Source organism: Lissotriton vulgaris, chromosome 8, assembly GCF_964263255.1.
Source record: "Lissotriton vulgaris chromosome 8, aLisVul1.2, whole genome shotgun sequence".
NCBI classification, from domain to species: Eukaryota; Metazoa; Chordata; class Amphibia; order Caudata; family Salamandridae; genus Lissotriton; species Lissotriton vulgaris.
The window spans coordinates 1,285,511,315-1,285,534,845 of record NC_141696.1 but is presented as its reverse complement, the minus strand read 5'-3'; the positions used below and the strand labels follow the sequence as shown (position 1 = coordinate 1,285,534,845).

The window sequence follows — 23,531 nt, the reverse complement described above, 5'->3', positions numbered from 1 at the left end:
TTGTATATTTGGAAATTGAATTGTATGCAGGTTTGTCATGCATTAGTTGTTATTTCAGGATCACAGTATCGAAGACTATTCCTTGTGCTGTTATCTGACATATACTTCATTGTGAAAATGGTATTGCTGTTAAACAGGTCATGTGGTAAAATAATTATTACCAAGTTATACCGATACTGACTTTTTCGCTGGACTTTGTTGACTGGCAATAACTTTGTATTTACTAGTTTGCATTTACAAAATTGAATGTACAAATTTGCTGATAAAATAAATAAATAGTGACTATTCACTTCTTAAGGCATGGTCTGAAGTTCGAAAACATATGTTTTTGTATAATATTTCAGTTTAGACTGTGAATTGCATTCACTGATAGAATTCAAAAGTACTGTTATCATAACTACATTATTGCTGCTTCTCAATCTGATTCACGTTTAATACTTGGATTAGGCATGTATCATTTATAATTCATTAGAAGACTACTTCCCAGAAGTAGCATATCTGGAAAGTTGGTATACGTTTAACGGTAATGTCTGAATACAGAATATAATATTGTTTCCTTTGACTGATACAGTAGTAACATCCACTGCACATTTCATTTCTTACAATTCAGTATGAGATTGAAGATAAAAGTATACTGTTTATTTCTAAGTAGTTTTTATCGATTAATTACAATAATCTTAGCAATGGCATAACAAAAATTGAGGAGGCCCCACCTACAGAATACTTATAAGGGTCCCCCACGTTCCTTACCCAGTCAGGAGCTTAAAGGCTAGCGCCCGCCACCTGTGCACAGTGCTGGACTGGGCCCCCTCGTGCTTGGGGGCCTGCACCGCAGGGGCCGTAGGGGCTGGTGTTACACCACTGCTTCTTAGAATGTGATGCTGCTGTAGGAAATGCAGTCAGCAGTATATTTCTTTGTGTGGTACTATATCTGTAAAACTACCTGCCTAGTGGATGCTCCTTGTTTGAGTAATAGTTCTGCTTAAAATCACAAGTGCCTTAATGCAACATGTTTTCTCCTATGTAATTAGGTTTCTGAAAAATAATGAGGGGTTCCCTTTTTATACCCCCGTGTGCAATTTCTGTGGTCATTAAAAAAATAATGTTCTCTTAAAGGTGGAAACATATTCAAGTCTGGAAAATAACCACTATTCTTCAGTAAGAAAGCCTTCTTACTGAAGGGTCGGCATTAAGTCCGACCCTTTTTAACATCTATGTGACCCCACTTGCCAGGTTGATAAGATCTTTAGGGATGGAGGTAGTTTCCTACGTCGATGACACCCAGATCCTGGTCTCCCTCTCCCAGCCCGTTAACGAGGCTGCCTCCAATTTTAGATCCTGTTTGGAGGCGGTCGTAAAATGGATGACTTACAATTCATTAAAATTGAACGGAGAGAAGACGGAGATCCTTTTGTTTGGGGGAAAAGAGGACATCTGGTCGGCTAACTGGTGGCCTGCCTCTTTGGGAGCGTGTCCGGTACCTACCGCTCTGGCTAAAAACCTAGGAGTCCTGATTGAGCCCACCCTCAATATGCGTCAGCAGGTGAATCAAACAGTCTCTACCTCACATCTTGAGGAGAATCAAGCACTACCTATCCCAGCAGGCCAGAAAGCAAGTCGTGGTTGCACTTATTGGCTCCCGACTTGACTACTGTAATGCGCTGTATGCAGGTCTCAGTAGGGGGCTGCTGCAGCGCCTTCAACTGGTCCAAAATGCGGCAGCTAAGTTTGTGCTGGACCTTCCCAAACGTGCATCGGCCACTTCCGCTAGGAAGGCATTGCATTGGCTACCTGTGGAGGACAGGATTTCTTTTAAAATCCTGTCCCTTACCTTTGGCGCCTTAGCGAGAAATAGGTCAGTGGGGTTTGGGGCTCTTTTGGGCCCCTATTGCCCCTCGAGGAATCTGCGCTCTGCGAACAAATTTTGTTATCTGTACCTCGCATTCACAGAGCCAAATGGGGTGGCAGAGCTTTTTCCACAGTGGCACCTAAGATGTGGAATGCTCTTCCAGTTGAAATTAAGGCCCTTCCCACTCTTCAGTCCTTTAGGAAAGCTTTGAAGTCACGATTTTTTGCCAAAGCATACCCGTAGTTTTGCCTCTGCCTTTTAAGATTTATTTTATAGGCGCCTTGATGCCTTCGGGTTTTAGTTGCGCGGTATAAATTTTCTTTCATTCATTCATTCATTCTTCTTCAATATCACAGTATGCAACATTGCTTAACTTTAAATGAATAACTGACTCCTTGTTTATCTTATTAGTCCATGCCACATGTTGCCTGTCACAACTATTCAGATGTGCCACACTGTCAACAAGCGAACATTTTTAAACATTGGTGGTACATTTCTTTGTATGACACTTTATTTATTGCAATAGTACTTACATGCTGCTAGCCCTCTGAGTAAGTGCTCCTGAATGGTCAAATCAGTCTGAATAGTGTGCTGTCCTATAAAACTCACTAGGTGTTAGAACAGCAAAGTTAACATTTCTAAAACTGATCTCCCACATATTCCCTGACATGCCATCTTCTTTTCAATTTTCAGTTTAAATTGTGTTTTCCTGTATTCCCATAGTGTTTCTTCTTTTAAAATAACTGGCCGCCACAGGATCATAAGCTATACTGCCAAATCATCTGACCGTGCTCTACTGCCACCGGATTTGCTTGCCCTGCTTAATCGCCGTGTATCTAAGAGGACCGGCGGCTCATGCATCTCCACCTTAGTGGTCACTGGTCCATTTTCCATCTCTAACTTCCCACTCAGACTGCTGCTGCTCCCACTGCTGACAATCCCCATGGTCAGGCCACTGCTTTCTTTTCGCAAGCTGCTGAAGGCATTAGTAGAGGCACTGACTGAAGAGGTGCTTGTGGTGTATGTAGAACCAGGTTTTCTCTCCCGTGTTTGTTTCTCAGCTGCCATGTTAACCCAGTTCTGCTCAGCTTCCAGTGCTTGGTGGTGACCACAGCCACCATAATAGGAAGTTTGGAGATGCTTCTCCACAAGTGGCAACCTTTTGAAATCTGGTGGAGGAGCTCTGGAGAATGCTGGGTGTATCATAGCAGAAGGCACAGCTGCAGGGGAGCAAGAGGTCTCGGTATAGTAGGGTGGATATCCCATGGCCAGATGAGCAACTCGAGGGGGTGGTGACACTGGTGCGCTATTATTAAAGGCCTGGTCAGGGATGTACTGGTTAGTCATGCCCTGCTTGAGCTTTTTCCACCCTAGGTGATAAATCTCTAACATGTTGAGCAAAAGAGACACACAAGCCACTACAAGCATGAATATAATAAATATTGTCTTTTCAGTAGGCCTGGAGATAAAACAGTCCACAATATTCGGGCATGGCCACCTGTTACACCTATACAGGGGCTTTAACTCAAAACCATAAAGGAAGTACTGTCCTACAATAAAACCAACTTCAAACAAAGTTTTGAAAATTATATTAAAAACGTAAGTGCGTAAGAGGGCTCCTCCTATCCTGATTTTTCCTCTTTCATCTCTAATAGGAGGCTTTTCTTTTTTTTCACCTCCCTGTTTTGAGAGAAGCTCTTTTTCCTCGCTGTCTTTCATGCATTTCCTGAGTTCTTCCTCCTTTTCTTTTTTCTTCTCTTCCATTCGAACAATGTGTAGAACATGGCCCAAGTAAATAAGAGTGGGAGTTGATACAAAGATAATCTGAAGTACCCAAAAACGAATATGGGAGATGGGAAAGGCTTTGTCATAACAAACATTTTCACAACCAGGTTGTTGAGTGTTGCAAGTAAAGTCCGACTGTTCATCTCCCCAAACTTCTTCTGCTGCAGCTCCTAGGACCAGAATCCTGAATATAAAAAGTACGGTCAGCCAAACCTTGCCAATAACTGTCGAGTGTTCTTGTGCATTCTCCAATAGCCTCCCCAGAAAGCTCCAGTCACCCATTATTTCTGGAGACTAGTCTAAAATATAAATAAGGACACAAGAAAGAGTGAGAAATTAATACATAAAACAATACATTAAGACTCTTACAGTAGCTCTGTAAACATGCATCACATTATCCTCAAACAGATATTTCAAACTGTTAGTGTATGCCTAGCATATATGTGCCAATAATATCCCATTGTTAAACTCAGTACAAAGGCATATCATTACAGTGTAATTATTAGTGTGAGGAGTAAGTAATACCGTGCTCCTCTAGTGACACTGGATATTTTTGAAGTTAGGCTGTCTGTGCACATGACACTGCCATGTGCAGTGCCCAAGGGAAGAGTGTCCCTCATTTTGAGATATAACTTGAGGTACTTGCCTAGCATTTATAGTGCAGAAGGTCTACTGAATGGCTGAACCCCAAATAATCCAGATTGACCTAACCACAAAACCGTCCACAATATGATCATTGATGTTCTGAGCTCTATGGATCTTCAATCCCTCTCTTAAATTAAACAAACGCAAATCTCATGAAGACCATTAACAAACCTGTCCCCTTGGAACTGCTAAGTGTTCATCTAAAATTTGGTTGAAAACGTCTGTTCGGTAGTAAGCTCATCAGAAACAGCACAAACACCAAAAAGGGTGAAAAGTCATAAACATTCCAAACCATTATACTGACAATCTTTATCCACTAGTAACGGAATAGGGATTTGGAGAAAAAAGTTAGACTCTCACAAAATCGTGATGGTATGAACAGACTGAAAGTCCCAAAAATAAAATTAACATCGGCTACAGACACAAATGCTAACAAATTCAAAGCCCAGAGGTCCCTTGAGACAAATAACCCAGGCCCCATCTTTGGTACACTCGGACCATTATCCAGTTCCCTCCCACCTTCACATATTTTATATTCTTAAGAAATAGCTTCGGATGCGAAGTTGCCATCATCAAATCTTAACTTATAGCTAACAAATCTCATAACCTCTTCGTGATATGCTGATTTGTTCTTCTTTCAGAGAAATTGATTAATTTACGTTAATGAATATCATATCCTCTTCTAACATTCGGCATTTCATGAGGATCCCATATCAAGTAAGTGCACATCAAAACGTATAGTAACTGCTTGCCAAATCAGTACAAGCATAACCAATACCCCTCTGGGTACACACAGAGTTGTATTACAACACGAGGAGGGTCAAGCTTCATTTTAATAGTAAAAACAAAGCTACAAACAATAACATGGTATGCATCCAACTACAAAAGGACATCAGCAAACATAACCTTCTTCAAAGCTTCCATTCTGGGTTTTGGTTGAATAGTAGAATGGAGGAAGCAACCTTGCTTATCTGATAGTCTTCTAATAATAGATTCCTTATCTTATAATTATCCTCAGGCGTCAGACTGAATCTGGAAATTTTTCGAGCAGTTCCTCTGCCTGTCGATAGGGATTGACTTTTGGCCTAGTGTCTGTGTCGTGTGTGGCAGAAATGATGTGCGTGGTGCATATATAGTTGCCACCCCAACGCGCTGACACCAGCTCTTTTCTTTCCATGTTAGCCAGCGCAGGTCCGGAGAGAGCTACCTCTAGTTACGTTTTGACTGACTTTGTCTCAACATTTTCTCCAACCTATTTGTGAGACTTTGTCTCCTGGTGTGCTAGGGATGTCCCCTAGAAAATAAATCCAACGTCAGATGATCCTGCGATGATGAAGATCCCTGTCATGTGGAAGGTCCTAGGACCACTCAGGGACCCACTGTAGACGCTCAACATCATGGTCAACGTCTTTGCTGGTAAGTCCCACGAAGAGAAAAACTCCAAGAAGCTGGAACAGTCTTAGACTACACCGCGCTGATCCAATTCCTAGGACGAGGCACGGTAATGACGACACAAGTCGAGGCCTCACTCCAATACTTCCACTGGGGAGCCTGTACCTGAGTCTTCCCCATGCCTCCCGGATCTTCCCAGACCCGGAAACCCCACCCAACTCAGAGAGTTCTATGAGACCATTCATCTCATATATGGACACATCTATTCCTCCAGAGAACCTTGGGCCTCCTGGGTCTGGAGGTATTCCTCACTGGATTCCCACCTGCGGGTTCGCCCTAGGTGCAAGTTGGGCACCTTGGATCTGGTCTCAGATCCGGAGTGGCTCTGCCCATGAGGACGCAACCTTCTGCAGTATGGAGCCAGATCGACATGACACAATGATGACTCCAGCTCCAGCTGACACAATGCTCTCCGAGTCGGTGGTAGTGCCTTTTCCCTTTGATAGACCAGGAGAAGGATACTACTGGGAGGCATCTCAGGACCATTTTGGCTACCCTAACCCCCTTGATGAACCTGAGAACAACAGGTATGAGCAACTGGCAGATGCTAATGGTTTGGACTACACTAGATACTGGCTTGGTTTTTGTCCCACTGTGACTATGGAGGTGATTCCGACCATGATGGCGGCTCCGTGCGTTGGTGAATAGAGGAGATACACACTGAGTTGAGTGACCTTGTGGACCCTGTTAAGGAAAGAGATTGAGATGCGAATGAAAACACACCAAAGCCAGCTTTGTATAAGAAGTAGTTGGTGTCCCTTTAGTGACCAGTTACCTGCTGCTGCCGGATTGAGCTGTTTGTGTTCTTTATCGCCCTGTCCTGAAGAGGCCAGATTTACTGGAAGGCCGAAACGCCACCGCGTCAACACTTTCCATATAGAGGAGTCCTGGTGTTGAAATTGATTTTGGAAATTAATGCCTTGTGACACACTTTTTGATTTAGGTTCTGTAAATGTGTGCATTGAACCAGTGGTGTCCGACTACCTCCTAGTTTACCCCCTAGAGTTAATAGGAGGGCACTCAGCCTTTGCTGCAATATTTCTTTAGGGTGAAAGGAAAAAGTTGCTTGTTTTCTGTCATTTTTTTGATTTTTGTCAAAAGTGTTTATGTTGTTGACCGTTGTATATAGGTGTGTATATAGGTATGTATATATTGGTATATGGTGCATAAAGTGCTTTTAAAACATTTTGCTTGTTTAAAGAAAAAAGAGAATAAGAAATTAGATCAAAATAATTTATGTTGATTACAAAGTATAAAATGTGTAATCATGTCCCCTTGTGCGAGTGATGATGTCTAGAATGTTTGATTAATTTAACATTGAACTTAGGTCATAGCAATAGGCGAATTGATTGTCTCCTATTTGAAAAAAACAGTGTAGATCTGTTCCTCCTTTTTCCATTTTTCTTGTTCCTTGCATATGGAGGCAGGGACTTTTTTTGTGATGGTTGATAGAAGTGCAGCTGCGGTCCTGGACCTTCAGCTGCCCTCAGTGGCGGTCAAAACTAATGTCTTGACAAAGGTGCATCTACTTGGAGTCTTCCCCTTTGAACATCTCGTCCCATTCAATGAAGTCTTTACAGACATCCCGCTTAGGATCTGGTCCAAGGCCTGAACAGGGGCTCCTGTGCACAGGCCTATTGCCCACTACCATCTCCCTCTCTTTGTAATCCCAGTTATCTCACCCATCATCCCACCCTGGAGAACTTGGTGACCCAAGCCTCTACCTCTGTGGTCAACCTTGCCACATTCCCATCCACTCCACTGGAAAGGGAATCCGAAAGGCTGGGCATCTATGGCAAGAGGAGGTTCTCTTCCGCAAGCTTAGCACTGAGGTTAGTGAACACTGCCTTTTGGACCAATACACCCACACTGTTTAGGATTGGGTATGCTAGTGCTGCCTATGGTCTTGGAGGAGGCCCAGTTCATACTGTGTCAGGCAATTGCAGATGGCAGAGACATAGCAAAGATCACCTTTTGCTGGGGACTGGACATGATCGACTCACTATGTATAGCAATGGCATTGTCGGTGGGACTAAGACACCATGTCTGTTTGAAAACCACTGACTTTTGGGGGATGTCCAAGCTTCCCTTATCTACATGCCCGTTGATGGCTCCCGCCTCTTTGGTGAAAAAGCAGACTCAGTGCTGGAGCACTTAAAGGACAACCGGGCCACTGCCAGGTCCTTGGGCCTCTCCATCACCCCCAGTCAACCCCACTCTACCTCGCCCCTTCTGTCACTATGGTAGGGGTTATCAACCTCTTCACTTTATGCACAGCCACCAATGCCAACACGCTTACCAGAATTTTTGTAGCCGTGAACAAGTTTCCCACAAATGTGGGACCACCAGCCAGAGGTCCGCCTAGTCTGTCACTGTCCCAGCAGCCACAGCCTCCAAACCCCTTTAGCTTGCCCTTAGGTCGTCACGGCCACCCAGTCGGTTGCAGGATACTCCATCACCTGTCTTACTGCAGTCCTTTACATGGGACAAGTTGGTACTCTAGATCATCCAGCAGGGTTACACCAATCCCTTCTTGGAAACCTCGACAACCATGTCAACTTCTTATGACCAGCTGATGGAGGACCACCTCTTCCTATGTTGTCAGGAAGTACAGGCCCTTATGACCAGAGGAGCCATCAGAGGATCCTAGCATCAGAAGTAAGTTGTGGATGATATTCTCGCTACTTTCTGGTGCACAAAAAGGAAGGAGGACACTTCCGCATTCGAGAATTTCACCTTCTCAACTTCTTCCTGAAGAAGGAGAAGCTCAAAATGCTCATAGTCGCTCAGGTCACGTCTGCCAATAATACAGGAGATTGCATGGCAGTTTTGGACTAGCAGGATGCTTACTTACATGTCGCCTGCTACCAGTAGTTCATGGTGAATCACAAGAATTATCAGTTTTCTGTGCTCCCTTTCAGCTTTACCAGCGGCCCTCAGGTGTTCACCAAGGTGATAGCGGAAGCTGCAGCACATCTGCAGAGGTCAGAGGTTCCAGTGTTTCCTTCCTTCGATGACTGGTTGTCAAACGGGCTCACCCCAGGCAGCCTTCTCCGACTTCCAGACTACGGCAAATCTCCTACAGTAGCTTGGGTCCACTATAACGTGTCAAAGTCACACTTGACTCCCTCCCAGATGCGCACTTTCATCAGAGAAATTCTGGACACAGTGCAGTTTCTGGCCTAACCTCCCACCAAACTGTTAGTCCAGAATGTTCAGGCTATGATTCTGATGTTTCAACCTCTATCCTGGATTTCGGTGAGACTAACTCTTAGGCTGTTGGGCCTCATGCTGCATCTTGCTGGTGATACATGCCCGTTGGAATATGCAGGCTCTGCAGTGGGACCTGAAATCCAGTGAGCATAGCATCAGGGGAATCTCCCCAACCTGGTCCAGATTTTGAAGGGAATTGCAAAAGATCTGCAGTGGTGGCAGACGAACTTCGATTGAGTGAGAAGCAAATCCCTCCTTTCCCAGCCAGAGCTAACTATAGAGATGGAAGTGTCACTCCTGGGCTGGTGTGGCCATCTAGGAGAGGTGAAGACCAGAGGCCTCCAGTCTCTGGCAGATTTTCAGCTTCACATAAACCTGGAGCTGAGAGCAATCCAACTAGCATTGAAAGCCTTTCTTCCTTCTATCAAGAGAAGGCTCACAACACCACTGCCATGTGGTATTTCAACAAACGGGGCCGGTGGGATCGTGGACCCTATGTCAAGAGGCCCTGCATCTCTGGACATGGTTGGAACATCAGGGCATTTTCCTGATGGTATAACACCTAGTTGGCTCTCTGAACGTATGAACTCAGCCGTCGATGCATAGCGAATCAGGAATGGTGTCTTCATCCAGAGGTGGTGCAAGGTCTCTTCCAAGACTGGGGAGAACCTTGGTTAGGTCTGTTCATTACCAAAGAAAGCACACAATGTCAGCAATTCTGTGCACTGGAGTTTCCAAGGGGACTCTTGTTCAGAGACACTTTTTGTCTCGAGTGGAGCTCAGGCCTCCTACACGCCTTTACGCTATTCTACTTTGCCTAGGGTTCTCAAGAAGATCAGGAAGGACCTGTCTCAAGTCATTCTTGTGGTGCCAGATTGTATACAGAGAGTTTGGTATCACAAACTCCTTAGCATGAACATCAGTCCTCCCTTCAAGCTGCCTCTTTGAGAGGATCTTCTTTTGCAGCAGTAGTGAAGGGTGTTGCATCTGAACTTGCACATGCTCCACCTTCATGCTATGAGATTGAGCAGCAACAGTTGACAGCTTTTGACCTTCCTCCAAAAGTCTGCAATGTTATTTTTTGCAGCCAGGCGTCCCTCCATCAAGACGGTCTACACCTGCGTTTGGATAGATATGTGACATGGTGCGTATCCAAGAACATTGACCTTCTTTCTGCAGGTTTTACTGTTCATTTTTCTCTGGCCCTGCAGGGCTCTGGTTTGGGCACTGTTAAAGGTTACTGGTCAGCCATTTTGGCTTTCTTGTGGTTGCAGGACCAAACTTCTTTGTTTAAGTAACCCATTTGACTCATTTCCTAAGGAAACTCCAACATCTGTTTCCACCATAACCGTTTATTATGCCCTAATGGGACCTCAAGAAATTTATAATGTGTACGCCGTTCGAGCCTCTATGCAATTGTTCACTTTGTTTATTCACCATCAAAATGGCTTTTCTGGAGGCCATAACATCAGCCATGAGTGCCAGTGAGCTACAAGCACTTTCCTCGCACCCTTCGTACACAACATTCTATCCTGACAAACTGCTTCTGCGAACCCTTGCCTCTTTTCTCTCAAAAGTGGTGACACCGTTTCATGTTGACCAACATATCACCTTGCCTACCTTGTTTGCCCCGACTCACCCTTCCAAAGAAGAGGAGAGACTTCACCAACTGGACCCAAAAAGAGCGTTGGCATTCTACATTGATCGTACCAGAGAGTTCCGGATGGAGGACCAACTTATCCTTGGGTACTTCAGGGAGCAGGAAGGAAAAGCTGTGAAGAAATGGACAATCATATTGGCCAAGAAGCAACCCCCTGAGGGCTTGTGTGAACATTTCACTAGTGCCAGGGCTGCAACCACTGTCTTAGCTCATGGAGTCCCTGCCCTGCACATCTGTCAGGGGGCAACATGGGGATCTCTGTACATGTTCACCAAACACTACTGCTTGGACAGTCAGGGCTGTCATGACGTCCACTTTGCCTGTCCTGTCGTCCGGGACTTCTTGGTCTAAATTTACTCTCAGAGCCACCTCCGGAGGGGTATTACTTACCTTCGATTATGCCTTACCTGGAAGAGACACTTTCTAGCCGCATATTCCTTCCTGACCCTTCCATCCTCCCCACGAACGGATTTCCCGACACAGGGCACTCTTATCAGGTCATTAGTGCTGCACACAAGTACATCATCAACCTATGTTGCTCTGCGGTTCTGGCGTAGGAAGGTCGCGAAAACGAACTGATGGCTGGGGTGGTGCCTATATAGGCTCCGTGCATGTCACTTTCGGCATAGACGCTTACCGACGTTGAGCCGAATAGCGCCACCTACTGGCCCACAGAGGTACTGCTTGAAAAGTTTCCAGACCCAGTCTGACGCTTGGGGATAATTATAAGGTAAGGAATCTGCAGCATGATAGTCACTACCAAATAATCTTTTACTGAAGGTAAGTAATTTGTTCAATAATACCTACTTCTGAATTAGCTTAACAAATGCAACAAGTGCAGGTACAATGAATCGCACCTCCCCCCTTATTTCTCATGTAGCCCCACAAATATATACATACACAGTGCACACTCTATTAGTATCCAACACTCTTGGATACCTCTGCCATGCAGACCTCAAAATTATATAAATGTAATGGTGCATCCAAAATTAGACCAATATCGAAAAGAGCAAAGTCAATTTAGATCATCCAATTTGCTGTGTTTATTTTTTATTTTTATATTCCAAAATACACTTGTACTTTCAATTTTTCAAAATGTTACAGCCTCAGCCTGTGCGATTCGCCCACAGCAGTGCACTTCTTCAGGGCATTCAGATTCTATTGATAAAGATCAATTAAGTTTCCCAAGGGCAGCAGCAATTAAAGCCCCTATAGTATTTTCAATCCCAGAGTCCAATTCCTCAGTGGGAAATTTTGGGATAAAAGTCATGTGCCTAGACCTCAGATCCAGGATATGAGGTCTAGGCACACAGCTTTTATCTTGAAATCGCTGCCCTTGAGAAACAAAACGCATTGGCTGAGGCTGTAACATGTGGAATATAAAAACACAAGAGTATATACACTTAAGGAAGAAACACAACAAAGTGAATGATCTAATTGGACTTTGTTCTTTTCGATATTGTTCTAAATTTGGGTGCACCACTACATTTATATGATACCTTACTTTAGATTCAGCTTGACCTCTGACCAATATTTGGTACAGTTAATCAATAGATGCTTCTACATGGAGTCTGTATGCACATGGAATGGGTAGGATGTTTTTTTTTTTTTTTTAAATATATTTTTATTGCAGAGTTATAGACCACAGGATACAATTAATCAGCCAGTACACTTGTGAAATCCCCCCGTCCAATAAGAATTCCCAGTCGTACACAGCCATTCAGCCCGCATCCCGGAGGCCGGGCGGCATATTATATCGCTCAAGAGGAACACATCACAGTGCACGTCCCATAGGGACCCTGGTTGAAAGGTCGTTTTGCGTATCTGCTTTTACCCCCCCACCCACAACAACCTTCCCGTCAGCCATCCCAGTGATAGTCAGTGATGTCGCCCTTGTCGGGACCTGCCCTAGGCGCCATGGGTCGTCACACCTGGCCGCTCTACCCAGCCATTCTACCCTCCACATAGTATCCACCGTCCCAGTAGATCCAAGGCCCTAACAAGCGACCATCTAATGGCTTCCGGCCCTCCCCGAACACCCAACAACCAACCCCCCCAAAGCCCCCCCTCCCCTGGCAACTGCTAAGGTGTGTGCCTCGTCCTGTCGAATTGGATGGGTCCACTACAGTGCGTGGTGCTATACTTCTGTGTTCGCCCCGCGGTGTCCAGCGGCTTAGTTCTCGCCATCCTCATCCTCTACCAAAGAGTCACGCATAGCCTGTACCACTAACTCCCATGCACGCGCCGCATCCAATGCCTTCTCATTCCCCAACTTTACAGCTTGCTTCATCCGGAGCACACTCTCGCAGTCAGACCACCGCAGCAGCTCATTCTTCCATCTATGCAGTGAGGGTCCCCCCCTGGACTTCCAATGCCACGATATTTCCCTCTGTGCCAATATCAGGCCCAGGTCTATGAATTTGCTTGTCACCCTGGTGTGCTTAGTATGCGGGAACCAGAGCAACAGGCACGCCGCCATGTCGAATTCCACCTCCCTGTCAGTCACTTCATTCAGAAGTTCCCCTACCTCCGCCCAATAGGTCCCCAGTTGTGGGCACCCCCAAAACAAGTGGTCCATGTCCGCTCCCTGGGACGAACACCGCGGGCAACAGGCATCCGGCACCTGAAAGTACCGCTGTAATTTCTCAGGAGTTAAATAGGCCCTATGGAGCACATAGAAATGCACCTGCTGAAAACGCGCGTTTCTAGTGCCCTTCCACGTGCGTCGCAGGATGTGACCCCATGCCGTATCCGGTATGGGTCGGCCGACGCTCACCTCCCATTTAGCCTTGAGCCCTTGGAGTGGTTCCAGCCCCTCGTTCAGCATCCTATTATGGAGGCACGTGACAGCTTTGAACGTACCAGCCGCCATCACCACATATTGGCACACCATAGTCGTCGTGGGTTCCAGGAGCCCCTCTTTCCAGTGCTTTTGTATGGCAGCCACTACTGCCGCGTGTAGGAGAAAGCCCCCAGCAGGCAGCCCGAACTGGTCCCGGAGCACTTCGAACGGCGCCAATGCCCCATCTATGTACAAGTCGCCCACCACCTGCAGTCCCGCCTCCTCCCAATCCAGCAACGGGGACCAATCTCCTCCGTGCGGCAATGCCGTCAACATCCCGATCGGGATCTCCGGGGCATAAGGCCGCGATGCCCCCGCTCTCCGAAGGCTCCGTTGCCAGCACAGCCGGAGCGTCCGCTCTTCCATGGTGAGGGCCCGTAACTCGAGCCGCTGCTGCATGATGATGTAGGACAGCACGTGGCGTTGCATTCCCCGATCCCGGTCCTCCTCCGGGCCCCGGAACACCCTGGCTACGTTCTGTGTAAGGACCTGCAACTGCGCTGCAAGATAATACAGCTCGAGGTCGGGCACAGCCATGCCCCCTTCCAGCTTGGGGCGAAGTAGCGTGCTCAGGGCTACTCTGCGGCGGCCATGCCCCCATAGAAAGCCAATTATCATTGACCGCAGTTCTCTAAACACCCCCTGGGGAATCCAGACAGGCAGCGTTCGGAAGTAATAGAGGAAGCGGGGGAGCGCCACCATTTTCAACAGTGCTATCCTGCCCAGGACTGACAGCGGGAGGGTTGACCAGAAAGACAAGCTGCCCCGCAGCGCCCGGACACAGCGGCCAATGTTGCCCTCCAATAGGTCCGCAGCCGCGTGGTAAATGCGGACACCCAAATAGGTGATGCAAGAGGGTTCCCATACTACACCCAAATCGCTGCTAGGGGCTGGCGATCCCGCTCGCAGCGGGAACACACAAGTCTTCGCCCAATTGACCTTAAGGCCCGACAGCCGGCCGAACTCAGACAGCAGGTCCATCGCTCCAACCAATGCCCCCGAGGTGTCAGCTAGGTACAGGAGCAAGTCATCCGCGTATAGCGATATATAATGCCACTGCCCGCCACTAACTATCCCCGCGTATCGGTCACCTGACCTCGCATGGACCGCCAAGGGTTCCATCGCCAGGGCAAACAATAGGGGGGAGAGAGAACATCCCTGTCGTGTTCCCCTGCCCACTGGGTACGCCGCAGACACCAGGCCGCCCAATCGTACTCTCGCCGTCGCCGAGGTATATAAGACCCTCGTCCACCTCCGAAACCCCTCGCCCATGCCAAACCTCTCTAGCACTCCATCCAGGAAAGGCCATTCCAAGCTATCAAAGGCCTTCTCGATGTCCACAGACAGAACCGCCGGTGCTCCCTCCCTGTCCAAGATGGCGTCCATTATTCCCACCAGGCGGCGGATATTCAGCGCCGTGCTCCTCGTGGGTATAAACCCGGCCTGATCCCTGTGTACCAGACCCGTCATATGCGGGGCCAGCCTGGTGGCCAGGATTCGGCTCAGGATCTTATAATCCACCGTCAGCATGGACAGCGGGCGATAAGACCTCACATCCGCGGCATACCGGCCAGGCTTGAGGAGCGGTACAATCAAGGCCTCCTGCATGGACCCAGGCAATGCCCCCGTCTCGAAGGCTTCCGTATACACCACCAGCAGCCTGGGCGCCAAGCTGTCCACATTTTGTTGATAGAATTCAATTGGCAGTCCGTCCACCCCGGGCGTCTTGTTGCGGGCCATATGTTTGAGGGCCACCCGTATTTCCGTGAGCGTGATCGGGCTACCCAGCTCCCTCACGTCTTCCTCGTCCAGGACCGGGAGCTGCCTCTCCCCCAGGTATTCCGCGATGTCCTGAACCCCCACTCCCAGCTGACTCCGGTATAGTTCCTCATAATACCCCCTAAATCGTTCCAATACCTCTGCCTGGGAGTACACCATCTCTCCCTGCGCATTATTAATGCTGAGAATCGGGCAGCCCCTAAGTTCCGGGTTAGCTAATCTGGCCAAGAGGGTACCCACCTTGTCCCTTTCTGCGTGTGCCCTGAGGATGTACTGCCTATAGTCATAGCACCTCAAACGTTCCGTCTCGGTGGCAACCACTTCCTTCGCCTCCAACAACTGGGCCTGTAGACCTGGCCTAGCCGGCCTGCGGCGCTCCAAGTCCCTCAAAGTTTCTTCCGCTTTCATTAGGTCATTCAGCACAGTCGTACGAGCATTCGAGAACCTACCCAAACACACCCCTCTCACCACCACTTTCATTGCATCCCATTCAATAGACCTACTCGCAGCCGTGCCCTCATTCACTCCGAAATAACTATCAATGCCTTGCCGAACCGCATCGCTGAACACAGAGTCCTCTAGCGTCTCCGGCCGAAGCCGCCATGTTGGTATCACTGAGCGCTCTCTCTGCCACTGAATGTGCACCAATAGGGGGTTATGATCGGATATAGTCCTAGCCAGGTACTCCGCATGGGTAATTAATGGGGCCAGGGAGCCCCCGCAAAGCACCGAATCGATCCTGACATGTAGATCATGGAGAGCGGAATAAAAGGAGTAATCCCTGGCTCCCCTGTGCCGCTCCCTCCAGACATCCAGCAACCCCCATCGTTCCTGCCAGTCCTTCCTGTGCGCGGCCAGCCTGTGCACCGGAGAGTCTACTAGGGGGGGATGGGACCTATCCAGAGCAACATCCGTAATCGAGTTGAAGTCCCCCCCTAACACTATCGGACCCGCCAGGAAAGAGGCCAAGGACCCCGAGAGACTATCAAAGTATCGGCCTTGGTCAGTGTTCGGTGCGTAGACACAGCAGAAAACCACATCCCGTCCATATAACCTCCCCTCCACCGCCACAAACCTGCCATCCGGATCTACTACTTGGTTCAGCACTTGAAAGGGTATCCCCGCCCTCACCCAGATCAACACCCCCCTGGCATACGCTGAGTAAGTGGTGCCAAACACCTGGCCCGCCATCTTTTCTGCAAGGCAGCGCACTCTTTTTTGGTGAGATGAGTCTCCTGGAGCATAGCAATCTGAACCCCCCTGCGTACCAGATATGCATGTACTTTGTGTCGTTTCACCATGGTCCGCAGCCCCCGGACATTCCACGTTAGGCATTTCAAGTTAGGTAATGTCCCCATTCCAACTTCGTACAGTCCGAATCAAATAACAAAGGTCCATGGCCCCCCCATTGCAGTTGCCCCCCCCGAACATTCCCAAAACTGAAACACTTCCCAAACCCCACTCCCCAGGACAGAGCACTCGAACCCAATGGCCGCCCCCATCCAAACCTTGAACCAACTGCTCACACTCTTACCCTGTGGTCTCCACCACAGTCGACCTTAAGGGCCCAAGGGGGGTGAGTCGCTGCCGACCCCAGCTAGCGGAGCCCGCACCCCGCACCTTCATCCCCTCCAAAGCACACAGCTCCCCCTCCCGGCAACCCGCCCTCCATCAACAGGATATCACCCTACCATGAAGTCCCGATCTAGTCCCAGTTCTATCTCAGCCGCAGAAAATACCATCCGATGTCTGTGGGGTCACTATCGGCCCCTTCGAGCTTTCCGCCTCTGAAAGTTCCTCTCCTGTTCTGCTGCCTTCCCCTCCCGAGTCCGTTTCTGCCCGTTCACTGTTCTGTTGCGACCCTGTAATGGCCACCGTCGCTGCGAGCGCATCCCTCTTCTCCGCCGCCATTTGAGCCTCCCGTTTCTCCCGCTGGCGCCTGTTGCGGGATCTGATGCGTTGTGACTGCCTCACCCGGGGCTGCTTGGGTTGGTCTCGCCTACTTTGGTGTGATCTGTCCGTCCCCGCTCTATATGACTCGAGCCATGCCAAACTTCGTCCGGAGTCTGGAAAAAGTGCGTAGTGCCGTCCATAATGATCCGCAGCTTGGCTGGGTAGAGCAAGGAGTACTGGATGCCTTCCTCCCTGAGCTCCTTCTTCACAGCGAGGAACGATGCCCTGTTCTTCTGGACCGCTTGAGTGTAATCCGGGAAGATCGTTACCTTACTGTTCTCCACCTCATACGGGCCCGACATCCTGGCCCGCTGGATGAGAAGATCCCGGTCCTTGTAGTGGAGGAGCCGCACCACCATCGGGCGGGGGGGGCGGCCAAGCCCCGGCGGGCGAGCAGGCACCCGGTGAGCTCGCTCCAGAGTGAAAAAAGGAGTAAGCCCCTCCGGTGCCACCACAGTGCGGAACCAGTTCTCCATGTAGGCCACCGCATCCTCCCCCTCAATCCGTTCCGGCAGGCCTACGACCCGCACGTTGTTCCGTCTATTGCGGCCTTCGGCATCCTCCGCCCTCCGCTCCAGTGAGTCCAGTCGGGCCAAAATGTCCGTGATCCTGTGCTCCGCGGTCACCACCGATGGCTTCAGGTCCAGCAACAGCTGGTCATGGTCCTTGACCCTGTCTGCCAGCTTCGCGTGATCCGCGCGTAGCAGCCCCAAGCCCGTGGCCACTTGGGCAATGTCATTGTGCAATGCTTCCTTAGTGGAGGTGATCGCATCAAGGATGGCATCCAAACGCCGGTTCAGCCGCTGTTCCTGATCAAGCTCCGGGGAGGGACTCTCACTCAGCCGAGTTGATGTCGCCGAGTCCCCCTCGCGACTCCCGGGCATCGGCCCTCCGATCGCCGCCATGCCAGGGTGCTGCGTCACAGGTCCAGTCGCCCGTTTTGCGATTATGCCCGTGGTTCCGTGCCGGTCTCCGGGCACCAGGCAGCGCAATGTCCCCGCCGACGCTCTCAGGAACAATGGCCAGGTGGACGGGCTCCGTTCCGTTACCCCCCTCCGGCCTGAGGGGGGAAGGATGAGTCTCAGGGCGGTGGCCAACGAGGGTCCCCGAGCTCCTGGGTGAATCAGGTCAGCGTCCCCTGGTCTCAGGACACAGCGCCGCCAATCCTAGTGCCTCGGGCAGCCAAGTGCAGGATCTCTCGCCACTCGGCGACAACTTGGTTCCGGGCTGAAGTTCGGGACCGTCCGACCTCCTCGCCGCCATTTTCTTCTCACCCTCGGCAACACCTCGGCCGCCTCTTCTCTCGATCTTCTCGGGGCCAGCAGTCCTCCAGCGACTCTCCGATTGCGCCCAGCTGTCCCCTTACACTTCAGAGGGCAGGAACGTCGTCTTCGGGTCGCCTAGGGTCCCGAAAACAGGAGAATTAGCGGGATTCCGCGCGGAGCTGCGAGCTCACGCCGCCATCCCGATCGGCGTCCAAGCCACGCCCCCCATGGAATGGGTAGGATGTTCTGCAGTGTTTCTGTTCCTTTCTTAAAGGAAGAGTTTAATTTATTCAGATGGATTTTTTGAGACCCTCTTCACTTCTGCTGTGTAGAGTATTATCATGTAGGTCAACACTGTCTCTCTCATTTGTCAATCTGCATGTGTAAACACATGGAATGTTTTTGAAGATCCTGATTTGTGAAATGTTTTTAATAAATTCTTTGTAAGGTTATTGCCCTGTTTTTTCATCATCCGGATGTTTGGTTGTTTTTAAAGCAAATTCTATTGAATGTATTAAAAGGCTAATATTTATAGTGAAATTCTACTTTTTTTTCAAAGTTGATGCTGTTGAATATTAAAACAAGGCTTGCAACACGTTTGGTAATGCAAGTAGTTATTATTCAGAACTTCATCACTCATCTACAGGTGAAACACACTTCAACACCAATCAGTCACAGCTAAATTGACCATATAAGCTGAACTCACATACCAAATAACGTTTCCGTCTGTGACTATGTTGGTGAACATGTTTGTTGTTTTGCCTCTAATTTTGTGGAATAAGTATTTGAGGAGGAAGAGTTTACAGTCAAAGCATTAACATCCTTGGCATGTCCAGTGAAGCAGTCATTGCCATATACCGCTTCTCACCTGATGTGATCCTAGACATGGTTGCATACTGAGAGCAGGAGCTTGATTCACCCACAGCCTGCTCCTACGCTATCCCTGCCTTTGTCGAAATACTGGCTGTACTCTATTTCATGACCACTGGATCTTTCCAGAGTGTCAGTTCTGAAAAAGTTGACATCTCTCAGGCAAGCCAATCTTGATGCTTGCATCTGGTACTGAGATATATCAGCAGAAGAGTGGACAAGGTTATCTCGATGTCACACTCACTGGTGACAAATCAAAGAGTGGTAAGGGAATTTTATATATTTGCCCACTTCCCTCGTGTGCTAGGTGGCATTGACTGCACCCACGTGGCACTTAAGCCACCTCACCAAACAGCACACCTTTTACTCAATAGATACCGCAGGCACTCCATCAATGTGCAAGCTGTCTACAATGCAGTGGGCTGCTTCACTGATGTGTACACTGCCTTTCCTGGAAGCACACACAACATCTACATCTTCTGGCAGTCATCTCTGGCACATCAATTGGTTGCTAGGGTTTTCTTTGACTTGTGACAACACCTCATACTGAGGTTACATCTGCGTCTGGGGGTGGCATCTCAAACATACTTATTAATCACAACAACACAATACACACACATTACCCTCACACCCACTAAATGTTTTATGCATGATGTATTACATTATGAATACAGCTCCCTTTTGTATAAATCCATATATATTTTATTACAGATGATGAAGTGTATGCTTTGTCTCCCCATTAACATATGTCCAACTGAACTACCTCTACAGAGATACAGTAAGGCACACATATGTATATGAGCAGTTATTGAAAATACTTTTGGGGTACTTAGGTCGCGATTCAGGTGTCTTGGCTGTATAAGAGGTATTAGAGTACTCCCCAGAGGTGTGCAAGATTGTTGTGTTTCACAACATATGCAAGTGACGGGTCTTACATATACATCTTGACAAAGATCTACACCCACATCCCAGTATCCGGGCTGGAGTATAGAATGGAGATCAGAGGATTCAGGAGTGGGATTGGCTAGTTAACTTTTTTTTCAGCTAGTCTGGATGCTGAATATATGTGGGACGACAGACTCTTGTCATTGATTAATGGGTGATTACTAATACACTGTCCATATATATCATCCTGAGACAACTTTTTATTTTACGTAATGTTATCAACAAAAATGCTATATTCTAGTGAAAAATAATTTGCCCCTTCATTACTATAACATTCAAACACTTACATTAACAACACTTAAGTATAAACTCTCACATAGTACACTCATGCTGTAGGTCAAACATACTAAAACAAGCATTTGCAATGCAATAGGTCTCGCATTAGGAAAGTTTGAGCTATTGGTCTTGTAAATGACAATTTTTTTTATTTATGTGTTGGTTTTGAAAATAGCTAAATTAATAGCTTTGTCATTTACAATGCCAATAGTTATAACTTTCGCAAATGTGACACCTATAGCATTTGTAATGCAACATGTTTTGTATTTACGTGACTTAGCTGTATTAATATTACAAATTACAATGGCTTTTAATTTTTTTAAATAATTAATACTTAAATAAAAGGGATTTTAATTTATAATGGCAATAGTTTAAACTTTTGTAAATAACTTTTGTGAAGATTATGTTCAGTGTATTTTATTGTGACGAAAATCCAAGAACAGAAGTGAAATATTAACATCTTTTTGTGACATTTGTAATAAAGTATGAAACAATGAGAGAACATATTTGAACCAGTTGTTGTTGAATGGTTGCGCAGATTGATGCTGGGGTGGAAATGCACTATAAAAACACGCTCAGAGCATGCCATAATATAACACACTTTGTGATGTGCTGTAGTGTAGGTGTGCTGCGTGTCTGCTTGCCGTTGCATGTGTGTGTTGCAGCATAGATAAACAGCAACCGTTGCCGTTTATCTATGGAATCATATGTCTGTATTTTGTGTTTTCTCTGTTTGTGTCTCCGTTTGTTGTCTGTGCGTGAGTGCTTTTGTGCACGTTATGTCGATTGTTACATGTATCTGTCTGTCTTTGCTTTATTTTTTTTATATTAAACATGTCTGATTTAGCTCATATGTGCGTGAGTGCTTGTGCGGTCATATATGTAACAGTAATGAATGTAACTGCATGAACGTGTGGGTTTGTGCTTGTGTGTTTGCGTATTGGGGTAACTGTGCATGGTGTGGGTTGCATGTTAGCATCTGTATGACTGTATGTATTTATAATTTCCTGTGTGTGACAAGTCGTTGTGTGTGCATGCATTTTACTTGTCTGTGTGTGTCGGTGAATTTGTGTTTAAAGATTTGTGGCTTTGAGTTCCTGCCATGTTTAGAGCAAACCGCAATAATAGAGAAAGAGTGGGAGTAGGGGCTGGAGGAGGTGGACAGGTTGGGGGCAGAGAGGCGGTGAGCGCGTGTGGGCGGTGGAATGAGCAAGAGTTAGAGTCAGGAGGGGAGAGGAGAGGGTGAGTGGGAGTCAGAGAGAGCTGGGGGAGGCAGCGGTGCGTGGGAGAGACTGAGAGCTAGAGAGAGCGAGGGGGAGGAGGGAATATATAATTTAGCTGCATTCATAAAACCCTATGCGGCTAGTACCAGCGCAGCGCTATAAAAGTAATGGAATGATTGCAATTCTATGGTTCCTGAAAATAAGGGGGGAAATAATTGCCTGCGATGAAGGAAGCAGCGGTCTTTTAATTGGACGCGGTGAATAGGTGTCAGGGGCACTTCAGGCGTAACCCTGGGCACCGGCACCTGGCGAAGGGGGCGGGGGCGCGCGTGAGTGGAGCGCCTTCAAGGCAGCTTGGTGCTGGCTATATTGAGAGGCGCCATTCCGGAAGCTTCCAGGGCCCGCAGTGGTGGCGTTTCTTGCTAATGCTGCGCTGATTTAAAGCCTCGAGCACACGATTCACTGCTCACCTGTTCCCCAGCAGCCTGACGTGCACGAGCTCAGGACACATCCTAAAACACCCACCTGTTTACTCCGAACCACAGCGCAAGGCATCCCTGTACCCCAACATCCCAAATTACCAGGTTTCAGAAGACAACCCAATATGCACGAACCCCAATGCATAGAACTTCTACAGCATAGGCAAACTAGCAACCGGAAGTTCGGCAGCGTGAAGCTGGTCGTGGGGCGGGACTTCCGCCTTCTGCGTGAAGCCCGCATCCACGGAGTGCCAGAGAGCAGCATTGGTGACGCGGGGCTCCGCAGTGGATGCAGAAGTCAGGAGTGGCGGCGATGAGGTGAGTGGGGCTTAGTTGTAAGGAGGGCGGGGTTGTGTGTGTGTGTGTGTTCAGGGGGGGTAGGGGCGGCGGCGTGTGTATGTGTGCGTGTCTGTATGTATGTGTGTGTGTGTGTGTGTGTGTGTGTGCAGGGGGGGTGGGTGGGCCACAGCGTATGTATGTGTGCGTGCATCTGTGTGTGTGTGTGTGTGCAGGGGGGTGTGGGCTGGCTGTGTGTGTGTGTGTGCGCCGTTAGTGCATGCGAGCCAAGCAAAAGCAGGGGCTGTGTGTGCGTCTGCGCAAGCGCGTCTCAGAGGCGCGCTCCCGCGGTCAAAACTGAGAATGGAAAAGCGCGCGTCTGACTCGTGTCTACATTCCCAGAAACGGGTGACAATAGTTGTCGAGCTCGACAATCAATGCTTCGCATTGATTGCACGTCGAGCTCGACCTAAAAACGTGCTTAATGCACATACATTAAGGACACAAACATTCCTTGTTATTAATTTTCTGATCCTATCACTTATTTTCGTTTTTCTGTACATCCAGGTGATTCCCTCCTGTCTGTGGAGATTCAGCCCCACTACTGCAACAAACAAGAAATTGCAAACATAAAGAAGACGTTAGCCATTTTGTGGTCGTTCTGAGCCATCCACTCAACAACACAAAACCATCCTCCTCCATCCTTCTGCTCCTTTCCATATTCTAACCCCCAATGTGGCTGAGGGTCAAGATGAAAGGGTCCCCCCATTTCTCAATGAGGAATCGATGATTATTTGTACAGGACTCCACCAAAAATACCTTCATCATTGTGAGGGAAATGCGGTGCCGGCCTGAATTTGGCACAACCTTGCCAAGCATAGCAGTGGGTGTCTACACCCGACGGGGGAGGTTTTGCTGTAAACTTTGGGAGAACATTTGCCGCTTTCCCGAATTAAGGCCCAGGATATTATTGGCTTGTCCTCATAGCCGCATTCCTGACACCACCACATTACACTACT

The 23,531-nt window shown here is 48.1% G+C and overlaps 1 protein-coding gene across 1 annotated transcript in view; it reads right to left on the bottom strand.

Annotated features, from left to right (window-relative positions):
* Positions 1-2,132: 2,132 nt before the first annotated feature.
* The window catches only part of GJA3 (gap junction protein alpha 3), a 257,445-nt gene continuing 236,046 nt past the window's right edge, over positions 2,133-23,531 (bottom strand). The window contains exon 3 of the mRNA XM_086933470.1: positions 2,133-3,933. Coding sequence (XP_086789596.1) covers positions 2,615-3,916 — 1,302 coding nt within the window. The 5' untranslated portion in view covers positions 3,917-3,933 and the 3' untranslated portion in view covers positions 2,133-2,614. The remainder of the gene's footprint in view (positions 3,934-23,531) is intronic.